Below are 20,721 nucleotides of genomic sequence, written 5' to 3' on the forward strand. Positions count from 1 at the left end.
TACAATTGTAAATTGAACAGTCTAGTTCAATTGAAACACATAGTTTTATTATAACTAACAGTATAATTGAAGGATTGTTTAGAAAGATTTAGATTATTCCAGACAATTCACGACCGTACCGCTTGTCCCTGACCATCACGTTTATGATTTCTATCATAAAAATTTCAAAAATTAAAATATCGTCATATTTCAATGTTTTATACACAAAAGAAGCACACCTCTATACAAACATAACAATTTTTCGGGTCTCAGGTTAGTTTTTTTGGAGTTACACAAACTTAAAAAGATTTTATTAGCTTTTTTTCTATTTTTTGAGTTTTTTTTATTTTTTTCTAGAAGAGACCAAATATACCAAAATCTCAGTGACCTTTTTATTGTATAATGGTCATAAAAGTAAATTAGTTTATAGCAAAACATAGTTATAAAAATAATATTAACTATTTTTAATATTCATTTAAACGTCCGTTATGGTCGTGACAGGATTTTGTGTTTTTCCACTAAAGATGCTCTTTAAAAAAAAAACTACCAAAGATATTGCGTTACCATGGACATTTTATGAAACTTCAAATGTTAATGAAATAAAAAAAATAATAAAAGTTTTGAAAAAAGGGGAAAAAAATTTGCAAAGTGCTTTTCCTGAAAACGTACGTTTTTAAATTTTAACTCTTATACTAATACTATCCGTTCAAACGAAGAACTCTAGAAATCAGGGCCTCATACAACTGTTTATCTATAGGTAGACAGTTGTGATGGTTAACAGTCACTGTTTCATCCTATCATAACTCGTAATCAATATAGGCATAATTAGGGTTTAGTTTATAAAAATAACTTTTTCTGGCTATAAACCTACCCATAACCATAATCTATAATGTGTAATGAATATAGAGTTTTATTGATGAACTTGTGGGCTTCACTCACCTTAATTTGTTAATCCTGGACTTGTCAAAATGTATACATACAACAAAGAAAAACATACATGCACATAAAAATCGTCCTTGGATTTACTCCGATGTTTCGTTGGACCAAAAATAACGTCCCGCTTCATCAGGGAAATAAAACTTGATTTCTCTCGCGTACATTTTGACGAGTCCTGGATTAACAAATTAAGGCGAGTGAAGCCTACAATATAACAAACCTCCCCTAAAAAACATGTGTTTCAAAAATAGGAATATAGAGTTTGTCATTCAAAATTATTTACAAAATCTTAACAGGCCTTACTAGTTGCAACTTAGTTACCTTACTAGTTGTACTATACCTTCTTTTCAAGTATTAATAATAATTTGAAGACAGGTTCTAGTTACATCCAACACCCCAAAACCAAAGATATAATATTAAATGTTGCTAGCTTTTTTTTAGAAATGTTAAAGTAAAAGTTACCAAGATTATAACATTTCATTCTGGGTTGGATTAGCCAAGAGGCCACCATGGCCTAGGGGGTAAGAAGGAAAGGTTGTGCAAGGGTACTTCAATTGATGTTTTTAAGGAGAAAAGTAAATAAACGGTATCAGCATTCTGACACATACTTTCTCCCATAAGTTTGTCAACAACCTTTATCATGTGTGTGAGAGTAAATATACAGAAACGGGATTTGTACAATTTTGATCAGAATTTAAAGAACTATATCATACTAAATTTTTGTCAAAATCATTCGGTCCATTTTTGGGAAAATCCCCATTAAAAATCAAAATTTCTAAAAAATTAAAAAACTATCGAAATTGTAAGGACCATAACATACTATGTTCAATCAAAACCGGATTTTTTCTAAAATCCTATTTTTTGTTTTTTAACGGGGTTTTATGGGAAAATAACATAATTTACAATAACTTTTGAACCGTAATTTTTACAGAAATGGGATTTGTACCATTTTGTTCAAAATTTAAAGGGCTACAACATACTAATTTTTTTATCAAAATTGTTCGGGCCATTTTTGAGAAAATCCGATTTTTCCGTTTTTTTATGGGTTTTTATGGGAAATTCCCCATTAAAAATCAAAATTTCAAAAAAATTAAAAAAAACGCCTGGAGATACTATGGATTAGAACCTACATACCAAATTTCATCGAAATCTGGCCACAGGTGTAGTCCCTAGCTATGTAGAGGTCGTGCGGAACGAGGTGAAGCTTGGAGGGGAATAGTGGTGTGGCGGGGGAAGTGTCGCTATGCGAGGCGACGATCGGCTCGTCTCCTACCCCCACCATGGATTTCCCCGCTTTAGACCGTTCCCGCCGAAAATCTCAGGCTTCACCTCGTTCCGCACGACCTCTACACATCCAGACACACAGACATCACTTCGAAAACCACTTTTCTGGGTCCAGGGGGACCCAAAACGAATATATCCACTCAAAACTCAAACTCGAAAATTTTGACGAAAACAATACTTTCTCCATATATAGGGGGAGAAAGTAAAAAGCCAAATCTACAAATTTCAAATCTGAATCTTAAAAATTCAAGTTTTAAATCCTTAGCACCGGTACTAATAAAATGTTGACAAAATTGTACATATAGCAAATCTGTCAATAAAATTAATTCACATAATTATTTACTTTGATTGAATCATTTCTAGAATTATTACCATAGTCGATTTTAAAAACGGTTTAGGTCAGAATTGCAGCAACATTAGATCATCTATGGCAATTAAGATATTGCTGGATTTCTCTCCTGAAAAATTATTAATTATTTTATATAGGTAAGTTGCTTTTGTGCATAACTCGAAATATACATTAGATAAATGAATGCCGATGCTTGATAGAAAATCTTCCCGTGCATACCTTCAATGTAAGACCAAAATTGTGAAAATCAGTAGGGTAGAAGATCCAAACAGACTTGGAAAAGAATAACTGATAATTTTTAGATATAGATTCGGACCTTGAACAAATGTCCCTATTCAGATCCCATTAAGTTTTCTTGCTTAAATGAACACGAAAAACAGTAGGTGTAACTAAATACTGTATGAGATTCAAGAATAAACTGTAGATCTGATGAATCTTCTTGAGATTTAATGGGTTTGAGATTAGATTGGCATATCAGTAAAAAGAAGGAATGAGCGTGTAGATAAGCACAAAGAGTAACTTTGGTAACACTAGTTCTATAATTCTTGTAAAATTATGTCCTTCCTCACTCTAGCAAATAAATTTTATTATTACTGTATTTACATCATCCCTTGTTATATCACAAACACTGATACAAAGCTGATGTAACAATAGTTGATTGTTTACCCTCAACAAATTTAAGAATCATAAAATGGAACATATTTTCCTCATAAAATAAACTTATAAATTTAAATTCAGAACAAAATGGTACAAATCCCATTTCCCTAACAATTACGGTTCAAAAGTTATTGCAACTTTTGTGATTTTTAACTATAAAATATCATATTGACTCATACCGCTTACCCATGACAAAGGTTGTTGACGAGCTTATGGGAGAAAGTATGTGTCAGAATGCTGATACCGTTTCTTAATAATTGCATACGTCTATTTAAGCAATCCCTCTTTTTAAATGGCTAACATTATAGTTTTTCAGAATTTACAACTTTAAATACGGTGGAAGTTGTTCTGTCAAAACTAACCTTTAGTGAGGCAGTTTGAAGTACCATGATGGTCTTTTATACCAGATCGTTTATACATAATATGCGGATGCTCCTTATTGTAAGCAGGTTTAAAATCCTTCACTGGTTCAATCAAGTATTCCTCTCCAAAAGGTAATTGAATATAACCTGTCTGAAAAAGTTACAGATTCTATTTATTTTGCATATGATAAATATTATATACAAGCATTGACTATTGGATACTGAAGTTGTACTGAAGTTAGGCTGTGGTTTCCTAGACGCGTAATAGATGCGCAGCGGTTTAGATGTGCTGCGGCTTTTATCCAGGTCCCAAAACGCAGCTGCCGTGAGTGGTTTCCTAGACTGCGTACAATACACATGGTTGGTGCGTAACATAAGTTCACGGGAGAGATTACAGGTGGCTACTATGATCAGTGGCGGCGATTGGGCTTGAGAGGGGGGGGGGCGAAATCTAGATTTATTGTTGATATAATTCTATTTTATAATTTTGATAAATATTCCTTATGAAAAAGGGGGGGGGCAACTGCCCCCCCTGGCTCCCCCTAGACGCCCGCCTCTGACTATGATGTTATACGATGATTTAGATAATGAAATGAATACTTTGGTATTAAAAGTTTTGAAGAAGTGTAAGCAGTGAAAAGTACATGATTAGGAACTGTACGTGGCCCTCGCAGAAGTTTTAACCGTAGTATTAAAGCAAACATGTCAATTTAAAATGTAAACAATAAATTTTAATTTAACCTCTCCAACTTTGATTTTACTGTTATTATATTTAGGCCTACCTATTAGAAACTTACCGAATTGACGAAATAGTATATTATTTACGAGTATAACTGCAATAAGAATGTCATACTTATACGCCAACCCCGTAAGAAGGACGGGTACTCTGCTAGTAAATAATATAGGATAATTACTAAGATGTTCAGGGGTTCTTAAAATAATTATGGGGGCTCTTATATTTGGGAGTTGCTGTTGTGCTGGCTTGAAAAGAATATTTGTCAACATTAGGCTTATTTACAAATTACGAATATGTGAGGACAAATTAATTGTAGGGAACATTTAATAAGGGAATTAAATATTAAAATTATACATTATGGGGAAATTAACACTACCTAACGAATGATATGAAATGTAATACTATAAAAATTTTAATTGTATGACCAACGTACTTCCATAGTATGTCATTTCAAGAGACAAATTTAATCGATTTTTTTGTTGTTGTTGGGGAATTTTGCCATCTGGACAACATTTACTTCCCAATCCATTGCACATGACATGTCTAAAACGCAGCGTAACTCAGATTTGACTGCTCTGAGAGCAGTCGGTGAAATACGCAGCTATTGGTGCGTGCGTATTAGATGCGCACGCATTAGATACGCAGCCTTGGAAACCGCTTACACGAAACTCCATAAGACAAGTGTGCTGCGTCTTAGATGCGCACACGCAGCGCACCTATTAAGCGTCTAGGAAACCACAGCCTTAACAAAATTTTGTGTTTTATTATTACTATGAACCTGCTGAATGCTTAAATGGCCTTTTGCATTAGTTTGCCATCTAATATACAATCACCAAAGTTAATGAATCAAATGTGACCAATGAAGTTTAACTAAGGGAGAACTTCTTCTTTGCACACTAACTGTCCTTTTACGAGGATCCTCAAACTACTCTCTCTGGAACAAAATATTTAATGTTTTCCCCGAAATACTATTCCAGGCGTATCTCCTTTCACTACGGAATTATACCTCTTTTATTGAAAAGTATTAGATATCTTCATGTACGAGTATCATAAGAACGCTTTTTTATATGACATAGTGTTAGAAAAACCTTTCTTGGGTACTTCCTTACTTACTAATTACTTTTAAATGCTTCTGCTGAATAGGGCTGGTAAATGACATGATGATTTCTTGTGGTTCTTATAATCTTCAAAGACCCAAAACAGTATGTACAATAAAGCAGGTCTGTCTACGCAGTATCTTATCTACGATGTTTTTCTACGCGAAATGTATACAAAAAAGTGGCTTTTGTCAAATCTCCAGTAAAATATATTGACAGGAAGCCAAAGAAACACCGCTATGAATGGCCGCACGACTGTAGGTTATTAGAAGTGATTATTAACAAAAAATTTAATTTCTCAGTCATACCAAATTTATGAAATTTACACAGCCTATCAAAACTATCAAAGAAAATCACATTTCCCAGTCACTCATAACCTATTATGGATACATAGTACTAAATATAGTATTTACTTCACTGTTACAGTATTACAAATGCAGCATTTGTAAACAACTTTTAATACAAACATATCTGTGACAGTTTGAAGAAAACATCTTTCCTCCTAACAACTTATCTCTATTCCATATTACGTATTCTCTAAACAGATGATTGGTATTCAGGATTGGTTCTAGGACCTTGTTGAGGGACTACCAGGGTGTTAGGGGTGTGTGGTACCTCCCCTTAAGGAAGGAGGGGGATCCAGGAGTCCTCCCCCAGAAAATTTGGTATTTTGAAATCCGTTTGGGGACTTTCTAAAGCCATTTTTAATATAAAGATATGAGTTCAAAAACCCCCGTTACGTTTTTTGGACAAAATATGTATGATTAAATTTTTTCCAGGCTCCAATGGGGGGGGGGGCTTAAGCTCCTGTAGCAACCCCCCCCCCCCCTTCATAAAACCATAAAACTGTAAACTGTAAATCATAAAACTGTTGGTATTTCATAATTTACGTATGCAGTAGACATTAGGAAGAAAAGTGTTGAATATCTAGGGGTATAGTGAACTCAGCTATTTGGCTCATGGCTTTATGTAAGTACATTCCTTTATTTCCCTAGTTCAATGGTACCGTAGTTCCAAAATTCTTCAAGATTTCAAGGTGTACTAAGTACAATATACTTGATCTCTTTTTTTGTGAGGAAGAGGTGAAAATGCATATACGTACACTGAGATATTCAAAGTCCTCTAAATAGTGCAGGACTCCCGCGGGCTTAATGTCCCTGGACTACCGGCTAGAAAGCCCCTCATCTCCTAGCATACTAGCCTGGAACTGTTTAGCACATTACTTCGAGCTAGGCCCTTTTAACTATGCCACTATAGGGCTACCCTTCTTGGCGGACATGGCACCTGTCGCAAAAGAAGAAGGTGTGCTAGGCTGTGTCTGCGATGCCAGAACAGTACAGACTGTAGGAGGGAGCTGGTGGCCTTCCCAATTTGTGCAAAAGACCCGGAAGTAAACGTGACCCGAAAAAAACTGGGTCAAAAAATACCCGACCCCACCATGCTCCTGTTCCACCCATGGTCAGATGCTTCTTATCTTATCTTATCTAACAGAGGAAGGACCAAACCATAAAGCACTTCATCCGAAAATTTGAATTATTGGGAAAACACAGAAAAGTTGTTTTATTGATAGACCCTACAGATTCAGGCATCCAATGAATGCATGTAGTCTTCCAATCAGTTCTTCCTCAGGAAGGTATATTCCTCTCAACAAATTGCCAAGAGCATCTTTCTAGCATCAGAGAGCTGTTCACGATCAAAGAGTAGGTGATTAGCTGTTTCCTGTACCTACAGACTGGTTTGCCATCATATAAGCCCATTTATTGTATATGTTTCCTGAACCACCCATGTCCAGTAATCAGTTCTTCTTTAAATTTGGTTCTTCGCCTATATAGCCTCAAAAAGTCTGAGACAACCTGTTTGGCGTGTGAAAAGTGAGCTTGCTAACTCTTAGGAGGGCTGTTTCAACCCAGTGTTTTCGGTGCATTTCCGTGGCCCATGACGCAATAGAAGTACTTAGCACACATGCGTGATATACCAAATAAAGGTTGTGGACCAGTATCAGCAGCTTTATTTCCTTTATGTCTAAGTGTCCAGGCACCCAGCAAAGCGTGAGTTCATTCCTCCTACCCAATTCAGACACAGAGGCAAGCAAGACATTCCCATTCCCACAAGAGCTTTGAATTAATTTCTGTGAGTTAAGTGCTAATAAACTCTGCTAATATTCTTGACTATCAGTATAGATACTAATTGTTTTGTCTCTTATCTCTTTGCTAAGATTTTCTCGAACACAAACCAAAATAGCAGTGACCTCTGCTTGAAAGACTGTCGGGTGCACTCCCATGGGAAGACTAACGCCATTACCATCTCGTTTCCAAAGCATACCTGCACTAGTGCCCCCTTGTCTGACCTTAGAACTATCAGTATAGCATTCTAAATCACTTATGGACATAGGCCTCTTCCCGCCAAGCCATTCTTCCCTAGCTGGTAATAGTACCTTAAATGGCTTGACAAAGGAGTATTTTTTGGGCATATGGTCTGAAGATTTGTTCAACAGTACAAGTAAATACAAATTCCTGGTTCACAGAACGGACTCAAACTGTTATAGTTTGCAAATATAATTTCACCATAAAAAGGGTACAGTATTTATAAATCTTTCCAAGAACAACTTATTTTAAAGGTTTTGAGCTCTGTTCAACATTTGTTTTTTGTATTCCCACCCCAGCTTTGCCTCGATTGTAAAACTTGACCTTGGGTTGAAAAGAGTCGCATTACGCCCTAGTGATGAAATACCCTATTTTGTCATACTACAGCAAAAACAGCCATTTTAAATACATGTGTTGCAGGTTTAAATTAGCTCTTTTACTCTTTAGGGGGTAAGCTTTTTTAGTCCCAAAGGAGTAAAAGTCAGCTGTTGTAAACTCAGTTGTAAGTTGTAAACTTTGATTGTAAGTTCAGTAAAATTGCATGTATCGATTGATTTAATTGGTTGCAGCTTATTGTTGCATTCTTATGATAATATTTTGACATATCGATAATGATGATAATGAGTTTGATAGAATAATGTACACCAACACAATCATAATAAAATTAAAAATTCATAAAATATTGACGATGTTTTTATTTTAAATTATAAAAAATAGCGTAATAGTAAAAGTCAGTGTATTTATAAGGTTGCCATTAAATGTTGTATGAAATCAAACAGTACCAAGACCGTTCCCTGAGGATCTCTGCGGGAATATATATATATTTCTTTTCTACAGGGCCCACTTTAGTTTTTATTTAACATCAAGCTTTCCACTGGAAGGTATGGGGGTTTAGAGAGTGGGAGTACCTTTCGTGCTGTTGTGGTCAAACCTCCGGGTTGGTTCGGCAGATTGACTACACCTAAACCCCAACTCTCACTTGTTAGCTGCGGAGAGCTACCTTCTGCCACTAGGTGTTGGTCCACTTACAGAACCAAGTGAGGGGGGCCCTAGACTAAGGTTTTATGCTATCCGTGTTGAGAGTCTCGTGGCACTGGGGGTTTAATATTCAGTGTCTTTAACGGAGCCTTCTGGGAACCAGGGGGAACCCAGTGGTATGTACCTTACCTCTCTAATCGGGTCACTGGGGAGGTGGATCACAAGATACCCGGTACTCGTGGGAACAATATGGATGTTTTGGGAAAAACCCACACCAAACCATTGTTGATGCCCAAGAAGAGTGTGGCCAACAGGTTGCAAGCATTCCTATTGCTGTACTGAACGTAAACGATATAGGCCTAACCCCAATGGAGGAGCAAAGTCCACTGAAATCTGACAATGACTACAAGCTCGCAGAAACCAGAAAGAAACAAAAAAAACACTTTCCAGGGGCGAGATGCAAAGACAGAGGATAGCGGATGCCTTAGCCAAGGGTGAAAGGTGCTATCCAGAAAGGAGAGGAAGCTGGCATGGGTTGCTAAGCACCCGAACCTTAGTCCCAGTGAAGCAGGTTTCTCAGGGAACCAGGTTGCGGGGAAAAAGCAGGGCGAGGGTGGCACCCCCAAAGCTGACCCTACTGAAAATTCCAGGAAGGAAGGTGGAAAGAGGGGGCAAGAGCACCAGTCACCTGAGGATGCCGGAGGCGAGAAGAAGAAGATAGGGACAAAAGAGGGAGAGGGGTCAGACGTTTCAAAGAGGGTACCAGCACCCACCTATTTGGAGCAACTGTCTGTGGAGAAGATGGCCATCGCCAGATCTGAACAACCGGACATGAAGCTGACGGAGCTGTTCATGGCAAATACGTCAGGATAAGCAGCTACCATCTTGAAGGCGGAGACTTGGTGGTTAGTTGTGCTAATGCAGCCACAAAGGATTGGCTGGTCAAGGTGTTCAGGAGCTTAGTCCCTTCGGGGGAATCTCGCTCAAGCTTGGCCCAGCCAGAAACCTTGTGAAAGCTGTGAAGGTCACAACGTTTGTTCCCACCTCAACAGGGGCGACGACCAAGAAGGACGTAATGCTAGGCCTCAAGCTGCAGAACGACCTTGACATGGACCACTGGGCGGTTTTTCGGGGAAACTCAAACTCTGACGGACAATTCCTGGTCATAATAAACGACGAAAACTCCCCGCAGAAGCTGAAGTCTCTTGCGGTTCACCCATTCCTGGGCTGCGAGAGCGTTACCTTCAGGTAGCATGGGAGTAAAGATCCCCAAGTAGGTGAAGGTTGCGGTGCTCCAGATCATTCTCCAGCACAGCAGGACGGCTACGGCTACGCTTTGCCAGAATATCCTTGCCGACCGCAAAAGCGTGGCTCTGATCCAGGAGCCATGGACCGCAGGAGGCAGAATTATGGGGATGAGCACCGCAAAAGGTGAGTTGATATATGATACTGACAGTGACAAACCTAGAGCTTGCATATTTGTCAGTAGAAATATTAAGACACTGAAGGTCACTAGTCTTTGTTCTAGGGATTGTTCCACAACAGAGGTATAGGATGGGTGACGGTGATGTTAGAATCCTACTTGCTTCTATATACCTGCTGTATGACTCCAGGGACATACTTAAACATACTTAAACAAGTTATTAGTAAGCACTGGGAATACAATAAAGAAGTACATGGGCTTTTCATTGATTTTTCGAAGGCCTATGATAGCCTTGACAGGGGAAGAATATATCAGCAGATGGAAAAGTTTGGGATCCCCAGAAAACTAATAAAACTAGTAGAAATGTCCTTGAATGAATCAAAATGCAAAGTAAAAATAGATGGAGAGTTATCAGAAAGCTTTGAAGTAAGAACAGGCGTAAGGCAAGGTGATGGAATGTCACCTATACTATTTAACATAGCCTTAGAAGAGGCCCTCCAACAAGTAAGACAAACAAATATAGGTTTAGAAATGGGAACAAAAATAAACATCCTAGCTTTTGCGGACGATGTAGTAATTCTGTCCAAAAACAGAAATGACCTAGAGGAGCTAACCAGACTGTTCATAAAAAAATCAGAAAAAATGGGCCTAAAGATTAATGATGAAAAGACAAAATATATACACTTCACGAGACAGCCAAATGAAGTGAGGACAAATGAAATTAGTATAGATGGACATACTTTTGAAGTTGTTGAACAATTTAAATATCTAGGGGTAATTATATCAAGCAGCAATAGTGAAGAAATGGAAATAAATTATAGGATTGCTCAGGCCAATAAATGTATGTATTCTTGTAAGAAATTGTTGACTTCAAAGATTCTCTCACATAAAACGAAAATAAAAATATATCATAGTATAATTCGACCAGTATTAACATATGGAGCTGAAACTTGGATTTTGAATAAAAAAGAAGAAAACAAAATGATTGTTTTTGAAAACAAAATTTTAAGAATGATATATGGACCAATACAAGAAAATAGAGAATGGAGAAAAAGGCATAATAGGGAGATAAGGAATATGTACAATGATTATGATGTAGTAGCACACGTGAAAGCAAGGAGAATAAGGTGGGCAGGACACGCACTACGGAGAGAACGAGGTTCACTACTAAAAGAAGCAAGTATAGGAAAGCCAGAAGGGAAACGACCATTAGGAAGGCCCAAGAAGAGATGGTGGGATAGTGTTTCCAAGGACGTCAGAGAAGTGGGGGCAGAAGTGGAAGAGGCAGAAGATCGAGAGAGATGGAGAGCAGTTGTTGGTGCGGCCAAATCCCGCCTTGGGCATAAATGGCCATGGGAGTGAGTGAGTGAGTATGACTCCAGGGAAACACCACCATCCAGAGAAATGAGCTACGACGCCCATCACCTGGCCTGGGGGAGCAGCGACGTAAACGAGAGAGGTGAGAGATTTAAGCTTTATAGCTGTATCTAATTTAGTTATACAAGGAATCCAAACCAACCTTTAGTCAGAGGAGAGAGGTGGTACTAAGGGAAGAAGTTTTGGACACAACTTTGGCTAGCAATTATGCAGCGACAAAGGTTGCAAAATGGAGGGAATCTGATGACCATTCGGCGTCGGATCACAGTCACATTGAATTTACTATAGGTTCGATCTGTACAAAAGAGACCTATAGGAACGTGAGAAGGACAGGCTGGAACCGGTACCGAGAGGTGCTAGGGGACAGACTAAGAGACATGGAAGGGCATGGGGTAGAGAGTATGGCGAATTCTTTGAATGCCGCCGCCATTTTAAGCTCGTACTATGAAACCTGCCCAGAGATTGTAAAGAACATGTGCAGGCAAGCCTGCTGGTGGAGCAGTGGGTTTTGGAGGCCCTGAGGAGGAAGGTTTGTAAACTGTATAATGCTGTAAAGCGTACAGGAAACTGGAACAACTACTCAAGGGTGCTCACTGTTTATAATAGGGCTGTGATCACCTTTAAGGGTATAATGGGCTTGAATGGAATTTCAACCATTTAAAGCTCCTTGTTCCTGGTAGGCCTACCGATGGCATCTATCCTGTGTTCTTGCAGAAGGGTGGGCACTAGACGATACTCCTCTTGGTATGTCTGTTCAGGACAAGCTTAGCCAGTTGAGTAATACCAACAGCATGGAGGACCTCAAGGGTGGTATTCATACCGAAGCCTGAAAGGGACACATATGCTGTGCAAGGCTTTTAGACCTATCAGCCTTACATAGTTTCTCCTGAAGACCATGGAGAAATTAGTGGATGGACGAATAAAGGATAGGGTCCTTGTAAGCCGTCCTTTGCACCCGAACCAACATGCATATGAGAAAGGAAAGTCATGCGAAATAGCCCTGCATGCGCTGGTTTGTAAGATTGAAAATTCTATCTCGAACAAGGAAATAGCAGTGGCTGTATTTCTTGATATAGAAGGAGCTTTTGACAACACTAGTACTCGCTCTATTGCATCAAAGCTGGTATCAAGGAATGTGGAAAGCACTGTTGAGAGGTGGGTAGGCAACATGCTCAAAAGTAGGAGAGGACAAGCATCCCTGTGTAGGACGGTGAGAGAGGTCAAGGACCAAAGAGGATATCCACAGGGATATGGCGTCTTTGTCACCAAATCTAAAATAGTTTAGAAAAAAATGCAAATCTTATGTTTTTTGGGTCAAAATGGGAAAACCCAGATTTTACCCCATAAAACCCCCCAACCCCCATTCCCTTAGTCTACTCATGCTGATTCTCAAACTCATTTGAATAAATGAAGGTTTACACGTTTAAATCGGATCATTTTTAAGCTATCATGCTAACGGACACACACACTCACTCTCTCTCTCTCACACACACACACACACATATACGGTATATCAATCATATTCATAGCCTCCTCCAAGGTCGCGTTTAGACATAAGTGGCAACACGGTCCCGTCAAACCGTAACAGCTGTTGCAATGGACAGTGCCGAGGCCTTGTGTTTTGTGTTAGAGGATCTTATTGCAGTATAGGGTGTTTATCTCCTATGACACTTGTGTTATTTCTGTTATTACCATTAGACGAGTATATTTAGCCCAAAAAAGCTTCCAAGATAGAACAAATGCCTACGAATGGTTTTTCAACGAGTTTTTGGAAGTAATAGGTGTAAAAAGTACCAGAAAAAAAGTCTACCAAAATCGGACAACCGGAAGTCGGGTTTTTCCAAGATGGCTGCTGTGAGGCCCTCAAATCTACAAGATGACTGCAAATTCGTCAATTCATAGTTCAGGATTGGCCGATTTCCACGAAAATTGGCAAACACATGTAGAACTATATTAACAACCTTGAATATGAAAACCAGGCAGACAACGTAACCGAAAGATGGATTTTCAGGGTGTTATGTGCTAAAAATAAGGTTTTTTTTCTCAAATATAAGTTTTTCAAATATTTTGTACGAAGTTTATTATAATTTCAAAATTTATTTTTTCGCCATTAGATTAAGCACAAAAAACCTAACAATTTAGTATATTGAGTCTTTGTTCTGTTCCAATTTGTTACAGATATATTGATATATTGAAAGTAATAACTAGAGTATGTTTTCTTGCCGAGATATGTCAATGGTAATCTTATGGAGGATAAGCATAAGTAAATGTTAATATTAATTTTCAGTAAACCTATATGGAAAAGACTTTGTGTTCTGCTCATATTATCTGTTTTAATTTTTAAAAAAATCCTTTTTGGCAGTCACCATTGCGGCAAACCTACGTATTCGGTTCCTCAATCTTAATCATAAAGAGAATAAGCAAAAATCAATTTCTTATTAGTCCGAGAAATATAAAATATATAATCTTAAAAACAATACAAGAAAACGTTTTATGGTTTTATGTTGTAGTTTTGGGTGTGCAGAATCGGATTTTCCCAACATTGGACAAATTTTGAAAAAAAGATACCATACCGGTATGCATTTTCTATGCACAATTTTCTAAATATTGACTTGGGACCAACACCGATATTTATTGGGTGGTTAGTACTTCATTTTGATGGGAAACGTATTTTGGCCGCCATTTTGGATCCACCTTATTGGATATAATTCTTTGTTGTTGTAATGATAGTGTTGTAACACATTATTACTATATAAACTAGATTTTCACGCATATTCCATTGCCAAAATCTGTTTTTAAATACATTTCGTTTTAAACGTTTGTACTTTGAACATTTTTATGATTATTTTCCTTATCTTCAGTTAGTATTAACGCTTGCAGTTCATTCTTAAATAATTAATGATGTAAGGGCTTTCACTTGAGCTATTGATCATTAAAATTGGACGAGTTAGAGACGAGCTACAAACCCCAACAAAATATTAAATTTTACTTTTTATAAATCAGTTTTTATTAAATTATTTATCTCGGGTTCTTAATACGTCACCAAGTTCTTTCTGGTCTCAAATTACTCAGTAGAGAATTAAGTTTTTATTTTATTAGTCACTAAATAATATCTGACTAATAATAAAAAATGAGTCATGCACCTTAATTTAATATTAAATTATTTGTATTTCGAAATTTGTATTTAGTTAAGTACATATATCCCCAATTCTAATAACTCCCAATGAATAATCCAAAGCTACAGTAAAAGTCAATACTTTGATGAATCTTTTATGAGTATAAAGAGTATTGGGAGTTATTTTTCGATTTGGGGGTATATGTCTTAAACTAAAGAAAAATCTCAAAAAAAAATTTATTGTTTAATAAGACAGACCCATATTAAATTTGTCACATTTTATTTAGTGATTAAAAAAATAAACCCAAACATTTACTGAGTAATTTGAAACCAGAAAGAACTTGGTGGCGTATTAAGAACCCGAGATAAAAATATTTTAATAAAATGTAGGTATTTCTTAAAAATGAAATTGTATATTTTGTTGGGGTTGGTAACTAAAACTAGTCTCTAACTCGACCGATTTGAATGATCAATAGCTCAAATGAAAGCCCTTACATCACTAAATGTTTAAGGCTAGAACGAACTGCAAGCGTTAATATGTACTGGAGATATAAGAAAAAATAATCTTAAAAAATGTTCAAAATATGAAACGTCCTTAAGAAATGTATGCAGGAGAGTTTTCGTTTAAATATATCTTTAAAACAAAAAAAGATATTTAAAAACTCATTTTTGCAATTGAATGGGCGTGAAAATCTAGTTTAAAATAATGTGTCACAACATTGCCATTACATTAAACAAATTATTTACCTATGTCCAATATGGCCGATCCAAGATGACGGCCAAAAACACGTTCCCTATTGAAATGACATTGTCATTACGTTTAAAAAAAATATTTATATCCAATAGGGGGATCCAAAATGACGGCCGAAAACACGTTCCCTATCGAAATGAAGAAATTACCACCCAATAAATATCGGTGGTGGTCTGAAGTCAATATCAATGAAAATGCATGTGGAATTTTTTTTTATTTTTCCAATGTTGAGAAAATCTGTCATAATAAATCTTGATTCTAGGGGTTTCCCCGTAGACCGATTTTTGGCAATTTTTACTATGTTACTCTGCATACCCAACACTACAACATAAAACAATAAAACGTTTTCTTGCAATATTTTAAGGTAGGCCTAATATTCTATATTTCTCGGACTAATAAGAAATTGATTTTTACTTATTCTCTTTATGATTAAAACTGAGAAACCGAATACGTTTGCTGCAATTGTTTATGATTAAAACTGAGGAACCGAATACGTTTGCTGCAATGGTAACTGCCAAAAAAGGAATTTTTAGTAAAAAAATATTAAAACAGATAATATGAAGCAGAACAAAAAGTTTTATCTAGGCCCTATATAGGTTTAATGAAAAATAGTATTAATATTTATGCTTATTCTCCATAAGATTAACAGTGAGTTATCTCGGCAAGAAAACATACCTACTAAAGTTATTCCTTTCAATATCTCTGTAACAAATTGAAGCAGAACAAAGATTCAATATAGCCTACTAAATTGTTAGGTTTTTGTGTTGAATCTAATGGTGAAAAAATAAATTTGAAATTATAACAAACTTTGTTCAAAATAATGGAAAAACGGATAGGTTGAGGTAAAAAATCTTATTTTTTAGCACATAACCCCCTGAAAATTCATATTTGGGTTACTTTGCCTGCCTGGTTTTGATATTTAAGGTTGGAAATATAGTTCTACCACAGTTCTACATGTGTTTGCCAATTTTCGTGGAAATCGGCCAATCCTGAACTATGAATCAATGAATTTGCAATCATCTTGTCGATTTGAGGGTCTCACGGCGGCCATCTTGGAAAAACCCGACTTCCGGATGTCCGATTTTGGTAGACTTTTTCCTGGTAGCCTACTTTCTACACCTATTACTACCAAAAACAGAAGTTGAAAAACCATTTGTTGGAATTTGTTCTATCTCAAGTGCCTATATTTACCCGACTACATGGCAATAGGCACGACGTAGCGACGTCACATACCAACGACGCGGCCTTGTGTTAGAGGAGGGTATGATATTATACATATGAATTTTGAACGGATTATAATTTCCCCTCAGGGAACCTCAAAATTAAAAAGTAAATCGGTACCGGGTCCAGGTCTTATATTCCTTTTATGGGAAATTCGGTAAAACACAATTTTTAGGCTCTGTGTTAATACAGCATTTGATTGTGTTAAAAAAATCCCGTCATGTATTCATTATTTAGTTCCAACAATTGATATTGCTTACCAGGCCATAGCATGTTGATACTGCGGCTCTCGAGGCAGGCTTGCCGACGATTCTCCCACTGTAGTGGCATTGCCGTTGAGATATTTGGCTCATCTTGGCTTTGTTAACATTTTCTATATCTTGTACGTCTCTTCGTTCGACTACCAGTTCTGGAGAAAAGAAGTTTAAGTTGGGCCAAAGTTCAAGTTGGTGTTTTTCTCCTTCAATTGGAACAAAGAAATGGATTGCATCACCATCCGTGTGTTCAATACTATCTCTTGATCTCTTAGGGCGATTTTCTAGAGATTCGACGTTGTAATATTGTGGAAGATAATATGAAACAAATGACCCGTCTTTCGAGACTTTTTCAGGATAAACGATTTCAATTTTATCAATAGTCTGGTTTAGTCCATCAGTATAAAATCCCGACATATGTGGGTTGTGCTCGTTTTCCAAAAAAATACATAGTTTTAGAATTGATGCGAGAGAAAAAAATAATATTATTGAATTCACCATTTTTAACTTCTATTTGAGTGTGTCTTTTGTTGTTGAGCCGATTAGACACATGTTTTACGTAAACAACACTTCAAGCTGACATACCAGTAAAAATTATGTCTAGTTTTACAGGAAGTAAAACGCGCATCTTTCCTGATGACGTCATCGAGGTGCTGTGAAATACAACCGTCAATCGCATTGATCGTCTCCCCTTCCTCATATACATGTGACAGGTGATAGCTCGGAACTGCACCGCAGCCGCAGTGACTAGGGAGTGACATTCTGGCAATGTAACCGCTAGTTGTGTACATGTACAACCGTACAGCTAAACAGTACGCGTGACCCTTCCTCATTTGATCGAATTTGCCATAGGCAATAAGCTATTATCGTAGGTTTAATGGTAAAACCTGGACCCGGGATCGATTTACTTTTTTGCTTTTAAGTCCCCATAGGTCGACCAAGAACATAATCAGTACAAATTCATATTCATCATAATTTATATTAATATATATATTATATTTTTACAAAATACCACAACTGACATATATGACTATTCTCACAAAATATACTATCTAGAATTAATTATCGAATTTGGCATAGAGGGCCTCTGTACGGTGTAGTTGTGAACTAATACGATGTTTCACAAAATTTAAAATCTGGGGGGGTTTTATTTCTGGTGAAATTGGGTGGGTTCCATAATATCGACAACCTTAGAAATTGATCGAAACTGAATTATTCCCAGTTTGTCGACACTGGAATATTCCCACTTAACCGACATCCCAAATAACCGACGTCACAAAAGATCGACACCACAAATTGTCGACATCCCATATTGTCGACAATGAAATAGTTTCACTATGTCGACATTGAAATAGTCCCAGTATATCGACAAGCTCCCGTTCTTCGGAGCTACTCTTGAAAAAACCGTCGTGAAGTTAGCGGCTCTTTTCATCGGCGCTTTTTCGGTTTGTAATAGATGTGGGTTGGTACTCCTGCGGACGCCACAAACGTGTTTTGCAGGGATGTCGGAAACACAATTCAATGACAATACGGTGCGAAATGATGTTTTTATATTTATATAATGTCAATTATACATTGATAAAACGTGTATACAAGTTAAAACTAATTAATTGACGTATTTTAAAAGGCATATTTGAGACCGTACTGTACATTATACGTAGCTATGGCTTAACATACAGCGATCAATTAAAACTCCGAACATAAAAAGTGCATAATCTTTTTTCCCAAGCCCATCACATCAACTTTGAGCTATTCTAATGGTAATATACAATGTGTAGAATACTCAGTATAAATATGATTGAGGCAGTCCAGTGAATTACGAAGCTATAAGGCAAAATGTATATGGTTGATAGTAACTCGTATCAGGAAAAAGTGCACAATCTTTTTCTTAAGCCCATCACATCAACTTTGAGCTATTCTAATGGTAATGTACAATGTGTAGAATACTCAGTATAAATATGATTGAGGCAGTCCAGTGAATTACGAAGCTATAAGGCAAAATCTATATTGTTGATAGGAATTTGCGTCAGGAAAAGTGCACAATCTTTTTCCTAAGCCCATCACATCAACTTTGAGGTATTATAATGGTAATATACAATGTGTAGAACACTCAGTATAAATATGATTGAGGCAGTCCAGTAAATTACGAAGTTATATGGCAAAATGTATATGGTTGATAGGAACTCGTATCAGGAAAAAGTGCACAATCTTTTTCCTTAGTCCATCACATCAACTTTGATGTATTCTAATGGTAATGTACAATGTGTAGAATACTCAGTATAAATATGATTGAGGCAGTCCAGTGAATTACGAAGCTATAAGGCAAAATCTATATGATTGATAGGAATTTGCGTCAGGAAAAGTGCACAATCTTTTTCCTAAGCCCATCACATCAACTTTGAGGTATTATAATGGTAATATACAATGTGTAGAACACTCAGTATAAATATGATTGAGGCAGTCCAGTAAATTACGAAGTTATATGGCAAAATGTATATGGTTGATAGGAACTCGCATCAGGAAAAGTGCACAATCTTTTTCCTAAGCCCATCACATCAACTTTGATGTATTCTAATGCTAATATACAATGTATAGAATAATCAGTATGAGTATGATTGCGGCAGTCCAGTGAATTACGAAGCTATAAGGCAAAATCTATATGGTTGATAGGAACTCGCATCAGGAAAAGTGCACAATCTTTTTCCTAAGCCCATCACATCAACTTTGAGGTATTCAAATGCTAATATACAATGTATAGAATAATCAGTATGAGTATGATTGCGGCAGTCCAATAAATTACGAAGTTATATGGCAAAATGTATATGGTTGATAGGAACTCGCATCAGGAAAAGTGCACAATCTTTTTCCTGAGCCCATCACATCAACTTTGAGGTATTCTAATGGTAATATACAATGTGTAGAATACTCAGGGTAAATATGATTGCGGCAGTCCAGTGAATTACGAAGCTATAAGGCAAAATCTATATGGTTGATAGGAATTTGCGTCAGGAAAAGTTTCGGTTTGTAATAGATGTGGGTTGGAACGCCTGCGGACGCCACATACGTGTTTTGCACGGATGTCGGAAACACAAATCAATGACAATACGATGCGAAATGATGTTTTTATATTTATATAATGTCAATAATACATTGATAAAATGTGTATACAAGTTAAAACTAATTATTTGACGTATTTTAAAAGGCATATTTGAGACCGTACTGTACATTATACGTAGCTAAGGCTTAACATAACGCGAACAATTAAAACTCCGAACATAAAAAGTGCATAATCTTTTTCCCAAGCCCATCACATCAACTTTGAGCTATTCTAATGGTAATACACAATGTTTAGAATAATCAGTATGAGTATGATTGCGGCAGTCCAGTGAATTACGAAGCTATAAGGCAAAATCTATATGGTTGATAGGAATTTGCGTCAGGAAAAGTGCACAATCTTTTTCCTAAGCCCATCACATCAACTTTGAGGTATTCTAATGCTAATATACAATGTATAGAATAATCAGTATGAGTATGATTGCGGCAGTCCAATAAATTACGAAGTTATATGGCAAAATGTATATGGTTGATAGGAACTCGCATCAGGAAAAGTGCACAATCTTTTTCCTGAGCCCATCACATCAACTTTGAGGTATTCTAATGGTAATATACAATGTGTAGAATACTCAGGGTAAATATGATTGCGGCAGTCCAGTGAATTACGAAGCTATAAGGCAAAATCTATATGGTTGATAGGAATTTGCGTCAGGAAAAGTTTCGGTTTGTAATAGATGTGGGTTGGAACGCCTGCGGACGCCACATACGTGTTTTGCACGGATGTC

At 36.9% G+C, this 20,721-nt stretch overlaps 1 protein-coding gene across 1 annotated transcript in view; it reads right to left on the reverse strand.

Annotated features, from left to right (window-relative positions):
* LOC128983993 (uncharacterized) overlaps positions 1–17,403 on the reverse strand; it is a 33,514-nt gene extending 16,111 nt beyond the window's left edge. The window contains exons 1-2 of the mRNA XM_054403278.1: positions 16,889–17,403; positions 3,568–3,718 (exon numbers count right to left, since the gene is read on the reverse strand). Coding sequence (XP_054259253.1) covers positions 3,568–3,718; positions 16,889–17,383 — 646 coding nt within the window. The 5' untranslated portion in view covers positions 17,384–17,403. The remainder of the gene's footprint in view (positions 1–3,567; positions 3,719–16,888) is intronic.
* Positions 17,404–20,721: the final 3,318 nt, after the last annotated feature.

The sequence above is a fragment of the Macrosteles quadrilineatus genome, unplaced genomic scaffold (genome assembly GCF_028750875.1).
Source record: "Macrosteles quadrilineatus isolate MER2022 unplaced genomic scaffold, UCM_ALF_1.0 Scaffold_1__1_contigs__length_201487025, whole genome shotgun sequence".
Classification (NCBI taxonomy): domain Eukaryota; kingdom Metazoa; phylum Arthropoda; class Insecta; order Hemiptera; family Cicadellidae; genus Macrosteles; species Macrosteles quadrilineatus.